This window comes from Rana temporaria, chromosome 4, assembly GCF_905171775.1.
Source record: "Rana temporaria chromosome 4, aRanTem1.1, whole genome shotgun sequence".
In the NCBI taxonomy this organism is placed as follows: domain Eukaryota; kingdom Metazoa; phylum Chordata; class Amphibia; order Anura; family Ranidae; genus Rana; species Rana temporaria.
Window position 1 is genome coordinate 178,832,304 of NC_053492.1, and position 20,652 is coordinate 178,852,955.

Consider the following 20,652-nt stretch of genomic DNA (forward strand, 5'->3'; position numbering starts at 1 on the left):
ACTCACTAGGGCACACTTAACCCCTACAGCGCCACCTAGTGGTTAACCCCTTCACTGCCAGTGTCATTTTCACAGGAGTCAGTGCATTTTTATTGCACTGATCACTGTAAAAATGACAATGGTCCCAAAAATGTGTCAAAAGTGTCCGATGTGTCCGCCATAATGTCGCAGTCGCGATAAAAATCGCTGATCGCCGCCATTACTAGTAAAAAAAAAAAAAAAATTAATAAAAATGCCATAAAACTATCCCCTATTTTGTAGACGCTACAACTTTTGCACAAACCGATCAATAAATGCTTATTGCGATTTTTTTTTTTTTACCAAAAATATGTAGAAGAATATGTATCGACCTAAACTGAGGAAAACATTTTTTTTATATATATATATATATATATTTTTTGGGGATATTTATTATAGAAAAAAATAAAAAATCTTGCCTTTTTTCAAAATTGTCGCAGAGGTGATCAAATACCACCAAAAGAAAGCTCTATATGTGGGTTAAATCGACGCAGTGCGAATTAAAACGACGCAGTGCCGAATCGCAAATAGTGGCCCGGTCATTTAGCAACAAAATAGTCTGGGGGTGAAGTGGTTAAATGGCAGAAAGTTATAAGTGAGCTGTTGAGTAAATACCTCCTTCCAGGCTATAGAGGACCTGATAGTTCAGAGAGCTTTGGCTTTAGTTGGAACGTCGAGAGCCAAATTTTTTGGTTTTCTGTACTTTTTGATTTTTACTTTAAAATGGGTAATGGGCTATTTTCAGTAACCTGTAACCTAGTCTATGTTTGTTCTCTTATATATATGTAGGTAATTGTTTGATTAAAGTAGATCTAATACCTAACTCGATGACCCTTGCTTTGCTAAAGCACTCTGTATAATAAACAATTGTTTTGTATTTTTCCATGAAAGAGTTTTCACCTTTTTTATATCCCAATGCAAAAAAAATGCAACCGCAATCCTTTATTGCATCTCAAAGTTTGATCTTCAACCTCTTTCAGTTACTTCCTATATGCATGCACTTGCTCTTTAATGGAAAAATACAAAACAACTGTTTATTATACAGAGTGCTGTAGCAAAGCAAGGGTCATCCAGTTAGGTATTAGATCTACTTTAATCAAACAATTAGCTACATATATAAAAGGTAACAAACACTTGCTCTGTGTTGACTGCACATTATTGCTCTGGGCTAGCTTCCTGACTGTGACATACCTGTGCAATGTGTGTCGGCACAGCTGCTTGTAGTCCTTCACCAGAAGTGGGTGTGACAACGCAGGGGGACATTTGGGACACGGTTGTCACACCATATCAGAAAATTTCCTAAACAAAGGCCTTTGTAGCAGGATCACCAAATATTTTTTACTGAAAGCTGCAATTTTAAAACTAGTGAAAACAACTTTTGAAATGACATGGAATTTTAATTATATGGTTTGGTCTACTTTAATGAAAACAGTGAGTTCTTCCTCTAGACTGTTTTTCCTGACATTGGTAGATGGATGGGTCCTGTAGGCAACTATGAGATCTATCTACTCCAAACATGGTTGCTAAGGCCGACGATAGATTGAAATTCGGCTTGTTCGACATCAGTACAACCAGCCTCTCAGGTTTTTTTTCAGTGTGATCACTGCTGGCGGCTACAGCTGCCAGCAGTGATGATTGTATTCTGACGGCTGGAAAACACAGCGGGAGGAATTCTCAACTGTGTTAATGGAGGAATCATGCAATTTTATCTCCTTCACCCTGTGGTTGAAGGAAAGAAAATTGTATAATGTATGGCCTGCTTAAAGAGGCTGCTTAAAGAGGTTGTTCACCCTGGGGGGGGGGATTCTAAGTCGGCAGCTACAAATCCTGTAGCTGCTTACTTTTAATAAAAGCACACTTACCTGTCCAGGGATCCAGCACCATCTTTACCTGGGCTAGTCCTTCACTAACCTTCGGGACCCTGGTGCCGGCATCATGACTGGGGGCACTGGCTTCACAGCCTACTGCCCCCACTGTAAATGCGCAAGCCATGCTGCACTTTGTGAATGGCCCGCAGTCTTCTGGACTACTAACTGGAGGGAGGAGAACTTCTGCTCAGATCGCCTAGCTGGTCCAAGCGGTAGTGGGAATCGGGACCAGTCAAAACTAGGTACCCCCATCCCCCCTGAAGAAATGACATGCCAAATGAGAAGGGGGGAGAACTTAAATAGGAACTTTCTCTTTTGGGTGGAGTTCTGCTTTAAGTCTCACCTTTTTTTTACTGTTGCCAATGCCATACCATTGAATGGGGTATGCACATTATTATAGCATCTTCCCATTTACTAAGAAAAAATTAAATGATTGAACATCATTAAAAATATTTTAGACTGCTGAAACACCTGTGACTTACCCTAAGCATTAGTTTCATCTCACTATATACCAAGATTAAGAAAATTAAGATTTTTGTTGGTGTTGGAGGGACGCTACATCCACTCTTCACTGTTTAGGCTCAGTTTCTGCCATGTTATTTATATTCCTCACAATGTAACTGGAGGAACAGTCACACTACTGAAAGCTGACGTTGGTAAACATATGACTGTAGACTGACCTAAAGAAATAGAGTAACCTTATGATGACTGACCTACCATGACAAGATGCTTGGCAATAAAATCTAGTATACAGTTGCAGCAAACCTTCTTGAACCACCACATGCTGAACATCTCAGACCAGATCATTGATATTTCCATTGCTACAGATCTTTTAGATGGAAATTAATCTTCAACTATCTTCTATTGATTGATGGCGATGTCTTGATTTCCTTCTGAGTTTCAGGATTTTTCATGACACTGAGTATCTTGTTGAGGTTTTTATAGGTGTGTGTGTATGTTACAGTAGTGCAGAATTTGTGCGCAGAACATGATTATTATTATTAGCTGTGTTTGTGATGAGCAGTAGGTTGTCCAGGTATTGCTTGTGATGACATGCAATAATTTCATGTTGCTGTGTGGAGCATTAACTGTAAGGCCCTGTACACACGAGCGGATATCTGATGAAAACCGTCCGCCGGACCGTTTCCAGCGGACATTTCTGCTCCAGATTTTGATCTGATGGGCTGTACACACCATCAGATTAAAATCCCCGCGGAAAACATACGCGGTGACGTGACCACGCCGTCGCCGCGGCGACGTGCGTGACCCTGGAAGGTAAATACTTCCACGCATGCGTCGAATCACTTTGACGCATGTGAGGGATGGGGATCGCTTGGACTTATCGGGTGAGTCTGTACAGACGACCGGATCAGTCCGACTGACAGGTTTCCAGCGGATAGATTTCTTAGCATGCTAAGAAATTTTTATCCGCTTGAAAACCGGTCGGCTGGACAAATGTCCGCTGAAAAATGTCCGCTAGGCCGTACACACGACCGGATTTGTCTGCTGGAACTGATCCGCGGATAAATCCCAACGGACAGATCCGGTCGTGTGTACGGGGCCTAATACATCTTATATGGTAAGGCTAGACAGACACTTGTTGCTCCAGCACTCTTACTCTAGCATGTAGATTTTATCGGGTTTAATAGAACTTGGGGAGCTGTGACAAGCATTCCTCAAGAGTTCCCGACTATACCCACTATCCACCCCCTCCATTCTTAGAAGCCATACTACAGCATCTATGAATGAAACAGGATGTACAGTATAAATGAAGGAGGCAGGCCTTTCATGCAATCATCCTCCATTCATAGAACACTCTTTAAACTACTCTCACACACCTGTGCAACCCCATATAAACCAGAGAAATGTTTGCATTTCTGATATAACCCTGTTTATTTGCAATAATTTTGTTATTACTTAAAAGAGGAGAGTGTGTGTGTGTGTGTGTGTGTGTATGTATGTATGTATGTATGTATATATATATATATATATATATATATATATATACTGTGTGTGTGTATATATATATATATATATATATATATATATATATATGTATGTGTGTGTGTGTGTGTATATTTATGTATATTTATATATATATATATATATATATATATATATATATATATATATATATATGACAGCTTCATCTCTAAATAAACTAAGCAGAAGGGCCGCCCGATAACGTCATCGGGCAACCCTGCCACCCCCCAGCATGCCCCAGTCAATGACATCATAAGGGGTCCGGTGTAACCACGGTGACGTAATCGGGATGCCCTGTTCTTTAGTTTAGTTGACGTTGGTGTGGGTGAGGGTTTCTTGTTCCATTCAGGTCAGTGTTCATCGTGATTGACGTTACATCTACTTTGGTGGACATTTATTTTTTGGTTGGGGGGGGGGGGGGGTTTGAAGAAAGGACTTGTCATTCATATAGGTGATGGACAAGATCTGAGGGCCCCCTTTATTAAAGGAGGCTTTTAGATTCCGATAAGCCCCTCACGTGCATACCCCCACAACCACCGCCCAGGGCCTGGTATGGTTCAGGAGAGAGGGGGGGGGGATTCCCACACTGTTTTTTTTTTGTTTTTTTTTGGAGGGTGGGTTTACATTTTTAAATGCCGGCAATTATTTTGCTTACATTCTGTTGTCGGCGGGTAAGCCCACTGACCGCATATGAGTCATGGTTATTGAGGACGCAGCACCCGCCTACTCCTTAACAGCCATGTTGTTTTACTGGTTAAGGGTGCCTGCTACCGCCAGCGTTGCAATACTGTGCAGAGCAACCTAGACTGGAGTCTGCTCCCATGACTCAAGATGAAAACAATGCTTGAATTAAAGGAACATTGCATGTGATAATTTATCAAACATTCCTATTCGGAATTTAATTCCTTGTGAATTGAGTGATGGTCAGTTAACTCTGCAGTTTACACGTTAAACACGCATGCATGCACACACAACTGCTATATTTTTTTCTAAAATGGGTGTATAGATGATACATAAGAAATATGTAATTATTTCCAACCTAATTCTTACAACAAGTCCATGGTTTGATCCTCTGTTAAATTCTTCCAGATTCCTTGTAAGGAAATCTCCCTCTGCCTTGAGCAACATGGTCTTTTGTCCAAACTATTCCTATGATGTAGCAGGGAAGAAGTGATACCAAAGAATGGTCATTCACAGCTGACTTGCTTACGTACTGTATATAAACTAGTTATGTATGATCTCTCCTTCATTACACACACAGCATTACTATGATGTCTGTGGCGTTGAATTGGAAATACTTTTTATGTTTTTTGATTGCTGTCCTTCAATGTACTGTATATACATTTTCTATTTTTTTATTATTGTACTGTATAGATGTTTCAAGGTATGTGATTACTTGGTGACAGGTGGTAAATGGAAGAACAAAGTTTGCATTTAATTAAGTGATTTTCCAATTCTCATTATGTCAATGTTTGTATTATTTTTCCAGTTATGTAGGGAGCTTAACACGAATATTTGACTATGCTCCTCTGGACCCAACCCAAGACTTCAACACTCAGATGTAAGTACCTGTTGGCTCCTCCTCATTGTTCTTGTTTCTCTCAGTTTTAATCAATGATGTGTGTAAACTGTAACCTTGTTTATTGGGTATCATCCTATGGCTCCTAACCCTGGACAAACTGAGGTGGGATCAAAAGAAGGGCAACTATGTGTTGGGGCTCAGGGCCTCTGATCCTTTGGCTCCTGTCCCTGGACAAACTTAGGTGGGATCAAATGAAGGGCACCTATGTGTTGGGGCCCAGGGCCTCCGATAAGGGGGTATCACCGGCCCTTGTGTATGAGGCTGAATTGCAGGGGGCCCAAGGGAAGGAATGAAACTATTTAATCTATTTCAGGCACAGGCAGAGTAATCCTTGTGCCGCAGTTCTGGCCACCTCCTGTATATCAATCCGCTGGAACTTTAAGGGATTATTTCACCAGGACTATTCAACAGTTTTCAGGCATAGACAGAGTAATCCTTGTTCTGCAATTAGATTAAGGTTCTGGCCGGACTAGCGGATTGATATAGCAGAGGTGGCCAGAACTTTAATTTAATTGTCGGAACCGCAGCATAATGGACTATTCCACCCTGCCTGAAAATGATCAAATAGTCCCATTCTTTCCCCTGACCCAAATTGGGCCTGGGAACGTTCTTTGTAAGTGCTGCAGACCGGAGATTACTCAGGTGCCCCACAACTGTTCCTGTCCTCAGGCCCTGCTGAATTGAAAATATTATATAGGCTAAACAGCCTTGGGGCTCTCTTACACATGTTGTGCTCTCTGAAAGGCAATCCACATTTGGATTACTATTTAGAGGGAGCTTGACAGACAGCGGGGACAATTGTTGCTGCGCCATAATGCAAAGCATTTTGGTAGCAGCATGTGTACATCCCTCTCTGCTGCCTTTGCAGGTTAAAGGGAATAGCTCTGTGGCAGTAAAAATGTGGCCTTAACCTCATATTTTAACTGCCTCCAAACCACAAGTGTAAACGGAGCCACAGGGCTCCTTTTTACTATTGTTTTGCCCTCTGAGGAATGATCTGTGGGGGATCGATTTTTAGAGGTGTTTGACAGTAGTGAGGAAGCATTATGTTGCCTCCTCACCACCTGATTTAACCCCTAAATACCCACAAAACCATGCTGCAAGCATGTGCATTTCACACAGTTGCGGTGCAGCAGAATTTGATTGCATGGGTTGAGTTCAGCAAGTGGTATGGCTGCCGAACGCTACAGGGAACATAATTTTTGCTGCACCAGACAAAACATGCGTACACCCTCAACCACTGCCTTTGCAGCTTAAAGGGGAGCAGTTGGGGGGGGGGGGGTGTTGGTAAAAATGCCGCTTAACTACGTGTGTCTGCTGCACACAAACAAAAGTGTAAGATGCTGTAACCCCTAGCAACCACTCAGCAGGCTACTCAATGTACATTATCGACTCCTGACTCCTGCATTCTGTAAATTTTGGGCTTCTGACCCCTACACTCTATTCATTACATACTCTTGACCCCTGCACTCTGTACCTTACACACTCTTGATCCCTGAACTATGCACGTTCTAACTCCTGGCCTGCACTTTGTAAATTGCACACTCTGTACGTTACACAAACTTCTGACCACTGCACCCTATAAGGTACACACTCCTGCACCACGTACATTACTCACTCCTGACCCCTACACGCTATGAGGTACACACTCCTGACTCCTATAACATGTACATTACACACTCCTTACTCCTGCACCATGTACATTACACGCTCCTGATCCCTGCATTCTATAAGGTACACACTTTTTTTCCAGAAACTCCATTACATATAATTAAGGTGCTGTTCACCCCCCGAAAAAAACAAAACAAGCTTCAGCTTTAAAGGAAATAGAATTGTCAGTTGTAAAAATAGTGACGTTTAATAAGCAGAATGAAAAGTAGTAGTTGTAGTAGTAGTTTCCCCTGGCTCTGCCATGTACTCATTTGTTTGTGCATTTTATGCACTTTCTGCACTGATGTATACTTTATTCTTACTTGTCTCTGAAGCCTGCTCAAATAAATAAGAGATTCTTTCAGGAGCTACCAGACTGACATCAACATGATTACAGTGTACTTCTCCTGCAGCAGTGGCTCCTGACCTCCACTAGAGGGAGAAAAGGGGAAGAAGAGAGAAGGACTATCCTGTACATTGGGTTAATAATGAGCAGTTCTTTTCTTCCCTCAGCTCCTTATAGTGGAGGTCAGGAAATCCTGTAAACACACTAGGCTGGTAGCATTCTGCCTGAAATTCTTGATGATTGGCAAAACAAGTACCCCTTGTTGTTGACTTAGTTAAGAAAGCTGCATGCACAAGTGCGAATAAAGCATATGTGTAGAAAGTGTAATTTTCCTTTCCGTAAAATGCAGAACTGCCCAGCATTCAACCTGTTTTAGATGCCCCGCGTATGTATTGCTTTGTTTTTCTTCGTTTTTGAAGGCATTTTTTTTTTTTTAAATCATTCGAACAGTGCAAGGACATGAAAAAAAAAAAGTACAAGTACTGTAATCCGTAGAAAGCATATGATCTAGGTTTCTCTGACACAATGCAAACAATCACCATTTAACAGAGTATATGCAATCCCATACAATATTGCATGAGTATGCACTGGACTATTGTTCTACAATCCGCTAATATAAATGTATTTGTATTGATTGTAACGTAAAAACATGTAACCCAAAAGAACCACCTGCCTCTGAGTTTAAAATTCTGTTCAATAACCATATTGGTTAGCAGTGTGTAGAGAAAGAGAAGTTCTATTGAGGAGACTGGGAGAAGCAAAGGAACATACAAGACAAAAAGTGAATGTGAAATCTATATTGAGCTTTCCTATACCCTTGGACATGGTCTGATAAAAAAAAAAAAAAGAATTAAAAAATATCTCAAGATTTTTATACAATGTGACGGCCCTCACTAATGACCAATATCGCCATTATTTTTTTGTGTTACTAAATAGGGGCAAACTTGGCTATGGTCTTCTCTCTGGACAGTACTCCAAACCTCCAGCAAAATGTGAAATCATAGAACAAGTGATGAAAGAAGAACACAAGGTATGTGAGAATGATAGTTGGCATGATCTTCAGGAGAGTGGAAAATGTTGCACCATGTTATCATAGAGCCAGAGAGAATCTGTCATGTTTGTAACTATTTGCCCCTTGGAACCCATTCAGAGCTTTCCAGTGTAGTGTGTTGCTGGAACACAGACATAGGCGTGCGCACATTGTGTGCTGGGTGTGCCCAGGCACAACCTAATCACCCCATCCACATTAGTAATATTGCTCTGTGTAGCAGCAGGAACATGTGAAAGATCTACCCCTTATCTGCTCTGCCATAAGAGAAGTGTCTATGTTCTTTCTTTCACTGTGGCGGCAGGGAGGTCAGTGTCACAGGTCATATAAATGTCGACACATACACATGCATTTGTGTTTGAGCTTTAGGGTGCACACCCTAATGCAATAGGCTGCGCACAACTATGAACACAGATATTCACATTCTCTTTACCCGCATTAGACTGTTGCTGCGCCAGTCATTTTCAAAGGCACCCCAAAGCATTAAATCAATCTTTTTCAGACTACTGTATGTTGTAGTGCCCTGTGGTATTAAAATGGAGCATGTTTCATTTTGGTTCATTCTGTTGTGTTGGCAGCCCATTCATTTAAATTGTCCTAACCCAACATGTGCCATGTCTACTTCAAGGGTAGATTTTGTCTAATTTCCAGAGTTCAGCTTTAAGAAGATTGTGCAATCAGATGCATGTGACTAAATTTACAGATGGGGTGTAAAGTGTATGTCTATTCCTGGATTGCAGTAAAACCTGATAGAAGTTCTAACTCTTTCCCACTCTATTCGGAAATATAAAAACCTTTTGCTAGGGCATACTCCATTAATGAGTATGTTTTGTGAGTGGTCATAGCATATTCTCAGGATCCACCCAGCTGCCTGATTGACAGATGGCTCTTGTAAGGCTCACCTTTAACCACTAGTCCTGACTATTATCTAATTATAGTTACCTCATTGTCAGCTGATTCCGTTGCTCTCATACCCAAATATCTCTATGCATAGGGGACTGCGTATATAAATGATTGACACAACACAGGTTGATCTACAATACACTGTTCCGTTTTATTATGGCTCAGACAGGTTAAGTATGAATGAAAGATGGGCGTCACCAACCATCTTCCACCAATAAGAGGTACATGTTCAAATTACATATTTCCTTCTAACATGCATTTAACCAATCATAGTCATTTATTAACTCTTTACATCTCTGTATCTAAGCAAACTCATTATGTCACATTATATTACTGATATATGACAGATATAACTCCAGACATTGGCCCAGATTCACAGAGAGCAAGGCGCACATTACGCCGCCGTAGAGTAACCAATGTACGCTATGCCAACGCAGCTCAGAGAGGCAAGCATTCAGCAAGCTATTGCTCCCAACGCTGCGTTAGCGTGGCGTAGGTTTCGAGGGCGCAGGCTGGCGTAGGTGGAAGTGGGCGTGACCCATGCAAATGAGGCGTGACCCCATGCAAATGATGGGCGGAGCGCCAGACAGATAGGTATCACGAACTGCGCATGCGCCGTGACGTGGACGCATCCCCCTGCGCCTGCTCACAACCACGTTGGAACAACTGCCTAAACTACGCCGGATCACTGCGTGCGGTGTGAACGTAACCTACGCCCAGCCAGACACACGTCCAACATAAAATACGCCGGCTTGTGTTCCCTGGTGCAGACGTTTGCATGTCTGCTGCTGGGTTGCACCTCCTTTATGGGGAATAACTTTACGCCGAACGTACAACTTACGCGCACCTCACGTAGCCTGCGTCGGGCGCACGCAGGTTCGTGAATCGCCGTATTTCCCTCATTTGCATGTTTGAATGGCTAATCAATGGGAGCGGCAACATGCACCCAGCCTAAATGTGCGTCCATCCTACGCCGGCGTAAGCAAGATACGTTGGTGCATATCTGTTTGTGGGTCGGGCGCACAAATACGACGGCGCACATTTGCACTTACGTCAGCGTATCTTGTTTTACGTCGGCGTAAGTGCATTGTAAATCTGGGCCATTATGTCACCTAAAACTAAAACCTATGACCAACACGCAAGTTCCTTATTTTTGATTTCGATTTTAACACAAGCTCACTTCTTAAACAACGATATATATTTACTTGATCAGCAAAATGATAAACTTAAATTAGCAGTTGAGCCTTATATTTCAAAACACAAGGGGTCTTTTTACATGCCCCTTTTCAGCTCTGACTCTCGGCTCAGAGCTAGAGCTAAAGCCAGCTGCACCTGCCCCCTCTTTCGTCTAGTGCTCCAATGAGTGCAGGAGGAGCAGAGTGGAGAGCAGAGAGCAACAGTAGATGCTCACCTTAAAAACCAAGCAGATTTAAAAACCATGGGCCAAATCCTCAGCCAGGCGGCGTAACTTAACTTTCAGCAGTTAAGTTACACTGACTTAAAGTTTCTACCTAAGTGCCTGATCCTCAAAGCACTTACCTAGAAATTTCAGGCCGTGTAACTTAAGTGCCGCCGTCGTAAGGTGGTCCTCCTCTCCAGGGGGCGTTTATAATTTAAATGAGGCGCGCTCCCGCACCGGCCGTACTGCGCATGCGTGTGACGTAATTTTCCCGACGTGCAGCGCGCGAACGTAATTGACGCTGGGCGGCTTTGTGGATTGCGACGGGACACTAAAGTTGCGACGGGTGAAAAAAAATATACGCGCCGGGAAAACAAATAATTATTAAAAAAAATTATAACGTCGCTCAGCATGCATTCCTGAGGGAGAACTCCATGCCAATTTTCAAAGAAAAAACCGGCATGGGTTCCCCCCCCAGGAGCATACCAGGCCCTTAGGTCTGTTATGGGTTGTAAGGAGACCCCCCTCCCCCGAAAAATCGACGTAGGGGGTCCCCCTACAATCCATACCAGACCCGTATCCAAAGCACGCTACCCGGCCGGTCAGGAAGGGAGTGGGGACGAGCGAGCGCCCCCCCCTCCTGAGCCGTGCCAGGCCGCATGCCCTCAACATGGGGGGGTTGGGTGCTCTGGGGCAGGGGGGCGCACTGCGGGCCCCCCCACCCCAGAGCACCCTGTCCCCATGTTGATGAGGACAGGACCTCTTCCCGACAACCCTTGCCGTTGGTTGTCGGGGTCTGCGGGCGGGGGGCTTATCGGAATCTGGGAGTCCCCTTTAATAAGGGGGTCCCCAGATACCGGCCCCCCACCCTAAGTGAATGGATATGGGGTACATCGTACCCCTATCCATTCACCTGGAGGCAAAAAGTAAAATTTAGTAAACACACAACACAAGGGTTTTTAAAATAATTTATTATTCTGCTCCGGATGCCCCCCCTGTCTTCTTTATTAGCTCTATTACCAGGGGGGGCTTCTTCTTCCACTCTCCGGGGGTCTTCTTCCACTCTCCGGGGGGGGTTTCTTCTTCCGCTCTCCGGGGGGGGGGGCTTCTCCGCTCTCCGGGGGTCGTCATCTCTCTTCTCCCCTCTTCCGCTGTTGACTCGGCGAACCCCGGTTCTTCTGCAGATGTCCGGTGCCTTCTTCTTCAGCGCTGGCTGCCTGCTATCTTTGTGTGTTAGCTCAATTTCAAACAGGCAGCCGGCGCGGTCTTCTGTGACGTCAGGGTCTTCTCTTCTGTTCTCCCCTCTTCCGATGTTGCCTCGTCGCATCTTGTCACTGCAATGATGGAAGCGCGCCTTGCATCCCATTTATATAGGCATCACCGTCCCATCATGCTCCGGCAGGTACCCACGTGGTGGGTGCACGTGGGTAGGCACCCACCACGTGGGTACCTGCCGGAGCATGATGGGACGGTGATGCCTATATAAATGGGATGCAAGGCGCGCTTCCATCATTGCAGTGACAAGATGCGACGAGGCAACATCGGAAGAGGGGAGAAGAACAGAAGAGAAGACCCTGACGTCACAGAAGACCGTGCCGGCTGCCTGTTTGAAATTGAGCTAACACACAAAGATAGCAGGCAGCCAGCGCTGAAGAAGAAGGCACCGGACATCTGCAGAAGAACCGGGGTTCGCCGAGTCAACAGCGGAAGAGGGGAGAAGAGAGATGACGACCCCCGGAGAGCGGAGAAGCCCCCCCCCGGAGAGCGGAAGAAGAAACCCCCCCCGGAGAGTGGAAGAAGACCCCCGGAGAGTGGAAGAAGAAGCCCCCCCTGGTAATAGAGCTAATAAAGAAGACAGGGGGGGCATCCGGAGCAGAATAATAAATTATTTTAAAAACCCTTGTGTTGTGTGTTTACTAAATTTTACTTTTTGCCTCCAGGTGAATGGATAGGGGTACGATGTACCACTTAGGGTGGGGGGCCGGTATCTGGGGACCCCCTTATTAAAGGGGACTCCCAGATTCCGATAAGCCCCCCGCCCGCAGACCCCGACAACCAACGGCAAGGGTTGTCGGGAAGAGGTCCTGTCCTCATCAACATGGGGACAGGGTGCTCTGGGGTGGGGGGGCGCACTGCGGGCCCCCCCACCCCAGAGCACCCAACCCCCCCATGTTGAGGGCATGCGGCCTGGCACGGCTCAGGAGGGGGGGGGGGGCGCTCGCTCGTCCCCACTCCCTTCCTGACCGGCCGGGTAGCGTGCTTTGGATACAGGTCTGGTATGGATTGTAGGGGGGCCCCCTACGTCGATTTTTCGGCGGAGGGGGGGTCTCCTTACAACCCATACCAGACCTAAGGGCCTGGTATGCTCCTGGGGGGGAACCCATGCCGGTTTGGATTTTACAAATTGCCGTGGAGTTCTCCCTCGGGAATGCATACCAAATGCCGTCGCTTGAATGGGCCTTTACAAGGTGTGACTAACTTTACACTTTGTAAAAGCAGCCCTAGTTTTACACCAGGCAAACTAACACTTACTGCGAAAAAACTAAGCACAAAAGCTTTGAGGATCGCCCTAAGTGCTAATTTGCATACCAGAAGAGGCATTTCGACTCGAAATGCCCCCAGTGGCGGATGCGGTACTGCATCCTAAGATCCGGCAGTGTAAGTCCCTTACAGATGTCGGATCTTCTGCCTAACTTAGGAAAACTGCTTCTGAGGATCAGTTCCAAAGTTAGAACCAGAGATACGACGGCTTACGCCGGAGTATCTCTTTTGTGGATATGGCCCCATGTGATCACACCAAAGCTGCAACATAGAGGTGAGTGAGGATGTTTTTTTTTTTTATACACCCCAAGCTTCTCCTTTTAGTGTCCTTTCATTTTTGACGCCTGCGAGTGGACACGAACACAGCCCGCTCTCCTCTATGGGCGATCAGATGTAAATGGCTCACTTGTCCCTTTAAATCCAACTGCCATCTGGGAATGGATCCCCATCTGTCTGTTTTTAGTGGATTGGATTGGATGTAGGCTGGTGTAAATGGACACAAGTCTGATTACACCCACAGCTCCATTGAGGACAATAGATCCAGAAAAATGTGTATATCCAGAGCGCTCCAAGCATTTGAATCCTGACAGATAAATTCTGTGTTGGAGAGGGTAGCAAATCTTCACACACTTTAGGCAGCACTCAGGGAGACAAGCAATCTCTAATGGAAACAGAAAAACAAACAAGGCGCCTCTAATTGCAGAAGTATAAAACTTTTAATATCCCCTAAAGGGGTTAAAAACACTTACAAGATAGTGGATGAAACAGGCATGTAGCAGGTAAGTGCGTCCAGGAGATGTTCCAGTGGCAGGGCAGTCCCAATCTGTGATGGTAAAGCTTCCAGGGAAGTCCATGAGATAACAGCCGACCTGTGCTGTGAATGTTCAGAGGACACAATAACGCTGGAGCCTGATGTCCGAGGAAGCGAGACAGAAACCAGCATGGAACACAAACAGGAAGTGGACAGGAAGTGTGTCATAGAGGCGGGACACGTTTCTGTCTCGCTTCCTCTGACCTCATCCCCAGGCTCCAGCGTTATTGTGTCCTCTGAGCATTCACAGCACAAGTCGGCTGTTATCTCGTGGACTTCCCTGGAAGCTTTACCATAACAGACTGGGACTGCCCATCCACTGGAACATCTCCTGGATGCACTTACCTGCTACATGCCTGTTTCATCCACTATCTTGAAAGTGTTTTTAACCCCTTTAGGGGATATTAAAAGTTTTATACTTCTGCACTTAGAGGCGCCTTGTTTGTTTTTCTGTTTCCATTGAGGACTATAGAGGTTCCGATTGACCCTGCCTGAAAAATTGACAGGTGGAACTCATCGAGGTGTTTGTGTAAAAGGGGCCTTTAAGTGGTTGTAAACTCTCAAAAAACAACAACCTGTAAGACAGGCATAATCAGCTAGTATGTGATTGATTATGAAATACTTCCCTTAGATCGAAGCTGTTGCAGCGGTCCCCGCACACCGCTGTGACTGGCAACATGTCTCCCTGCAGTTATTTCCGTGTTTGCGGCTCCGGCGCTGTGATTGGCCAGAGCCACAATGACATCACTCCCATGCATTCATGGGGAAGCCGCCGGTCATGGCACAGCTCCTGAAGAAACGACATTAATGAGCTGTTTCTTCAGTGCGCATGTGCCGATGACGTCGGCACGTGCTGATACAGTGATTATCTCCTAAAACGGTGCAAGTTTAGGAGATAATTACAGTACCTACGGGTAAGCCTTATTATAGGCTTGCCTGTAGGTAAAAGTGGTAGTACAGGGTTTACAACCACTTTAATGTCAAAAGTACAGCATTGCTGTTTGAGTGCATTGGCCATATCATAGTCGTCATGCAGCTGCAATCATATTTATTAGGAAGATGGAGTTTGGCCTTAATCCACATTCCATTGGCAAAAACTTGCTTAGTGAAGTGTTTCTAGGAAGATCAGTGCAAACTAGCCTGGAGAATCCCGGTAATATTAGGAATGTTCACATCTTGCCACATGGCTAATTGATTTGTGCAGATCTCTGAGGGGGAGTTGTTGGTGCCCATAGGAATGAGCTTCATTATAGTGTAAGAGACTCGATGTGCCTGCTCAAGAAGCTTCTCGGTCTGAGAGAAAGTCTCCAGGAATGATCTTTCACAGAATAGGGGTGGGTAAGATTTCTTGGCAGCGGGAAGATAAACAAAAATAGCCTTTCCTCTCTCTGGTTTCATTAATGCATAGGTGGCTTATTTTCTTATCACATTTTCCTTTCTTTGGATTTGTGTCATGTCGTCCCATTTTCCCTGTTAGGTGCTGTTAAATGATTTTCCTGTGCGTAACCTGTCAATTTTTAAATCACTGTTTGCTCTTTTCTTATAACGAGAGGCCATTCTAGGACACAGTTGGTGAGTGATATGCCTTGCATTCCCCTTCTTCCTCCCTCAATGTGCTATTAATGTCTTTAGTATTGATAACACAACTGTGTTCTGTAGGAGGCAGGGAAAGTTCATTTAATCTGTTTTTATTCAGAGCAACTGCAGCTAACACAGATTCATAATCTTCACCTTTTTCCCGCATTAGAGGAGAATGCATGAGTAGTTCTTATCATGATCCATACACTTTAGTACTTGCTGCTGTTTATATAATGCTTTACATACTGTACATTTACATTTAGTACCATTGCATACCATTTACATACATACCTTTACTTTACATACATTTTGTACTGGGTAAATTTAGATTGTAAGCCCCCAAGGAGCTTACAATCTAAGGTCCCTAACTCCTACCCCTACATGCTAAGACCAGTGTAGACAGGAGGCACCTACCCTACCAATATGTCTTTGGTGTGTGGGAGCAAACTGGAGTACCCAGAGGAAAATCATGCAAGCACAAGGAGAAGATGCAAGCTCCATGCATTTAGTGCCCTGGCTGGGATTTAAACTGAGGACCCCAATGCTGCAAGACTAATGTTTAAAGCTGGGTACATGCTATATACATTTTGTCTATTTCCTGAGGGACTGGATGAAATTCATTACATGGGTTGCCCAACATCCTTTAATTGAAAAAGAGTCCAAAATTGGCAGCCAAACTACTGCATCCAATCAGATGCAGCCGCTGTTGTGGTATTCTGACAGGTGCCGGCTGCAGCTGTCACAATTCAATAGCTACAGCGGTGAGATTCTTCCTTCTGTATAGTGTGCATGGGTGGAATCTGTTAGATCATTTTTGTTTGTGTACCCAATTTTATTTCTGCGTAGAATGTGGATGGGCTCAGTCACCCAGTCCAGAAATAAGATCTAGCTACATGAGTGCCTTCACCACAAATTTCAATTCCTCTTAAATAAGCAAAGTCTTGTTCATGCTGCTGCATCATTTTAACATAAAAAAAAATCAAAAAGAGAGAGCAAGAACATGACAGGTGGATGAAGCTGGGGATTCAGAGGTAGGGCTTCCCCTAGACATTCGATGACTGAGCTTGCCAGAATGTCAAATTTTCAAAAAACTAAAATATTAGTTTTAAAGGAACTGACTTTTTCTATAAAATACTGTTAACAGTAATCAGTGAAGGATCAGTCTTAAATTGTTTCAAATTAATTTGGATCAATTGAAACTAGTTGGAGACATAAAAAAAAAAAAAAATTTGCAGGGCTAAAAAGGAGAGGCTAGACAGATATAATGTACGTTAAACATGTACACAGGGACATGTAGTTTTCAATTAACTTTAAAGTGGCTGTAAAGGCAAAAGTTTTTTTTATCTTAATGTGTTGTATGCATTAGGATAAAAAACCTTCTGTGTGCAGCTGCCCCGCTAATACTTATCTAAACCCCATCTCGATCCAGGGAAGTTGCACAAGAGTCTCGGTTCTCCAGGAATCTCCCTCCTTATTGGCTGAGACAGCAGCGGGGCGACATTGACTCCCGCTACGGTCAGTGAGCCAATGAGGAGAGAGGGGGCAGGGCAGACCCGCAGCTCCGTGTCTAAATGAACAGAGGAGCATCTCGGCTCGGGTGCCCCAATAGCAAGCTGCTGGCTGTGGGGGCAGGAGGGAGGGGCCAGGAGCATCGGAAAGAGACCCGAGAAGAGAAGGATCTGGGCTGCTCAGGTAAGTATAACTTGTTGTTTTTTTAAACTAAAAAAAAACAGTATCACTTTAAGACATTTTCTTTATTCGTAATTCTTCAATCTGTGCTCTAGCAGCACAGCGACAGAATAAGACATCATGCACACAGAGAGCCGTACAGTGTGCAGAGCCTACATAGTCACTTTCCCAGGGCCCACTGCTGCCCATTGAGATGACTTGAAGATGCAGCTGTACATGGATATGCGCTGGGGGTTGTGTAAAGCACCTGCATGTGCACCAATGTTTGCTTTCAATGCACACTATTTTCATGGAGCATGCATCCATGTGGGTACTTTACACAACCCCCAGTGTATAACTGCATGCAGCCACATCTTGTAATTAATCTCAATGCGCGATTGTATGTGGCAACAGTGGATCTGGGGAAAGTGATTACGCAGGCTCCACACACTGTACTCTCCTGTATGGCCATGTGCATAAAGCTTAATTCGCCTAAAAACTGTCACATACTGTATACTTTGATAAATGAGAGGCAGCTGGATTTAAATCTAATTGTAGTCTCTCCATGCGGCTTATCTGTAAAAATGAATTAGAAGGCAGTGGCAAGTGTTGTCCACAGCATGCAGCCAAATTCCTCTAGTCACTTTTCAGGGGTAGATTAGAGCATAAAAGGTATTGTCTTGTTGTTGCTGGCAAATGTTTAGTCGATAAAAGTTCTTCTGTAGATTCTTTGATTTTGAAATGCATTATTTCCACTTAGAATGCTATGCTTTTGCTTTATTTTGATTGTGTTTAGGTAGATAAGCTGCAACCATTTGTATGTTTAGAATATCAAAACCTAAAAATGTGCTTATTGTCAGCCTTTCCACCCAGTATGTGGTTGGGATAATTTCCTATTAAGACCCCATGCACACAGGGCGTTTTCACAGCTGGTTTTACCAGCGTCAGACGTTTTTTTTTTTTTCTTTGCAACTTAAAAACACCTCTCCACGTTATTCTATGTGTTCATGCACAAAGGATTTTAGGAACTGTAAGTGGCATAGGTGTTTTCAAGCTGCAAAAAAACCCCAATGGCCAGCGCCTTCAGAAGACCAGCGTTTCAGCTTTTAAGCATTTATTTTTTTAACTTATCCAACTTTTAGCGCATTGATTTAAGTGGAAGTCGGATCATTATGATCTGACTTGTGGCATGCGACCTGTGCTCTGAGGATCTTGAAGGGGAACCCCACACTAAAATGAAAAAAAAAAAAAACTACATGCCCCCCCACCTCCCCCCAAGACCATACCAGACCCTTTAGTCTGGAATGGATTTTGAGGGTAAACTCCACGGCAAGAAAAAAAAATGGCGTGGGCCCTCCCCCCCAAAATCCCTACCAGACCCTTATCCGAGCATGCAGCCCTGCAGGTCAGAAAAGGGGGGCGGACAAGCGAGTGGGGCCCCCCTCCTGGATCATACCAGGCCACACACCCTCAACATGGGGAGGTGCTTTGGGGCATGGGGGCTCTGCCCCCCCCCCCACCCCAAAGCACCCTGTCCTCATGTTTATGGGAACAAGAGCCTCTTTCCTTGGCAGTGGTTCTGGGGGTCTGTGGGCAGGGGGCTTATTGGAATCTGAAAGCCCCCTTTAACAGATCCTGCCCCCCGCCATGTGAATGAGTAGGGGTACATTGTACCCCTACTCATTCACCCCCAAAAAAGGCAGTGTAGTATAAATAAAAGCAATAGATGAATTTGACAAGTCCTTCTTCAACGTATCTTCTTCCTCCAGTCTTCTGCCACCGGTGGTGTGCTTTTCCCCTGGTCTTCTTCCTCTAGTCTTCTCCCTCCACTGCTGTCTTCTCCCTCCGCTGCTGTCTTCTATGACCTCGTCCTCATCTGACACTGGCTCCTATTGTTGTGCAAGCTCTGTTCTCTGCCAGTTCTTATATAACCATGGGGCGTGGCCATCCGGTGATGTCACCGCGTGACCCCACCCCTTGTGACGTCATGTTCCATCACAAGGCGTGGGGTTTTCCCTCAAAATCCATACCAGACTGAAGGGAACCAAGGCAATCAATGATTTTGACACGTTATGCTCTGTAGTAAGAGTGGAAAATAGAAGGGGCAGAGAAACGCGTATAAACACGCATTAACACCAATGCAAAAAGCTACTAAAAGCGCATTTTAACAGATGCTTATTTTTTGCGTCAGTAGTGGCTTTGCAGCTTGTTTTTTCTAATGCCCTGTGTGCAAGAGAATATATAGGGTTTTAAATATACAGTATTTCCTAATCGGTTACTTTTTATTTTATTTAGAACAATGTCTTACAGATATTCTTAGTTTTAAATTTTCATCCAACTCGTGCATCTCTAGGCTCTTCATGTATTGTTTAGTATAATATTAGCTGCTTTTCTTCAAACAGCTTGTTTACTGAGCACCATAATTCAAATCTCCACACATATGATCATATGATGGAGACCAGTCACTATTCTCTCGCCTTGTATCCTCCTGTATTTATCTGCAGGCAGCCTGTAGTGGGAGGACCTGCTGGGTCCCACCCGTAACTCTACTCTATACAAGTAATGCGCAGCACAGTGATATTTTTTTTATGGTAATATCTCAATCTGCTAAAACTTTCGGTGCACATAAAAAGGAATTTATTTAAATACATTTTTTTCTGGTCACAGTTCAGCTTTAGGTGCTATGGGAAAATGTTCAATTGTTTGTTGAAATACTGGTTCATAGAAAAAGAGCAAGCTCAATGCGCGATTGTGTCTGGGGAAAGTGATTACACAGGCTCTGCACACTGTACTCTCCTGTATGGCCATGTGTATAAAGCCTAAATCGCTTAAAAACTGTCACATATACATTGATAAATGAGAGGCAGCTGGATTTTAAATCTAATTGTAATCTCTCCATGTGGCTTATCTGTAAAAATGAATTAGAAGGCAGTGGCAAGTGTTGTCCACAGCATGCAGCCAAATTCCTCTAGTCACTTTTTAGGGGTAGATTAGAGCATAAAAGGTATTGTCTTGTTGTTGCTGGCAAATGTTTAGTCGATAAAGTTCTGTAGATTCTTTGATTTTGAAATGCATTATTTCCACTTAGGCCTTGTACACACGGTCGGACCAAACTGATGAGAATGGTCCGACGGACCATTTTCATCGGTTCACCGATGAAGTGGCCTGATGGTCTGATGTGCGTACACACATTCATTCCAAAAACCGATCGGGTCAGAACTGAATAAACGTGCGGAATAAAACGAAGTTCAATGCTT

The 20,652-nt window shown here is 44.2% G+C and overlaps 1 protein-coding gene across 2 annotated transcripts in view; it reads left to right on the forward strand.

Annotated features, from left to right (window-relative positions):
- The window catches only part of USP13 (ubiquitin specific peptidase 13), a 117,949-nt gene that overhangs the window by 68,010 nt on the left and 29,287 nt on the right, over positions 1-20,652 (forward strand). For both annotated transcript variants that reach the window (XM_040349429.1, XM_040349428.1), the window contains exons 9-10: positions 5,359-5,430; positions 8,384-8,477. In XM_040349429.1, the coding sequence (XP_040205363.1) occupies positions 5,359-5,430; positions 8,384-8,477 (166 nt within the window). The remainder of the gene's footprint in view (positions 1-5,358; positions 5,431-8,383; positions 8,478-20,652) is intronic.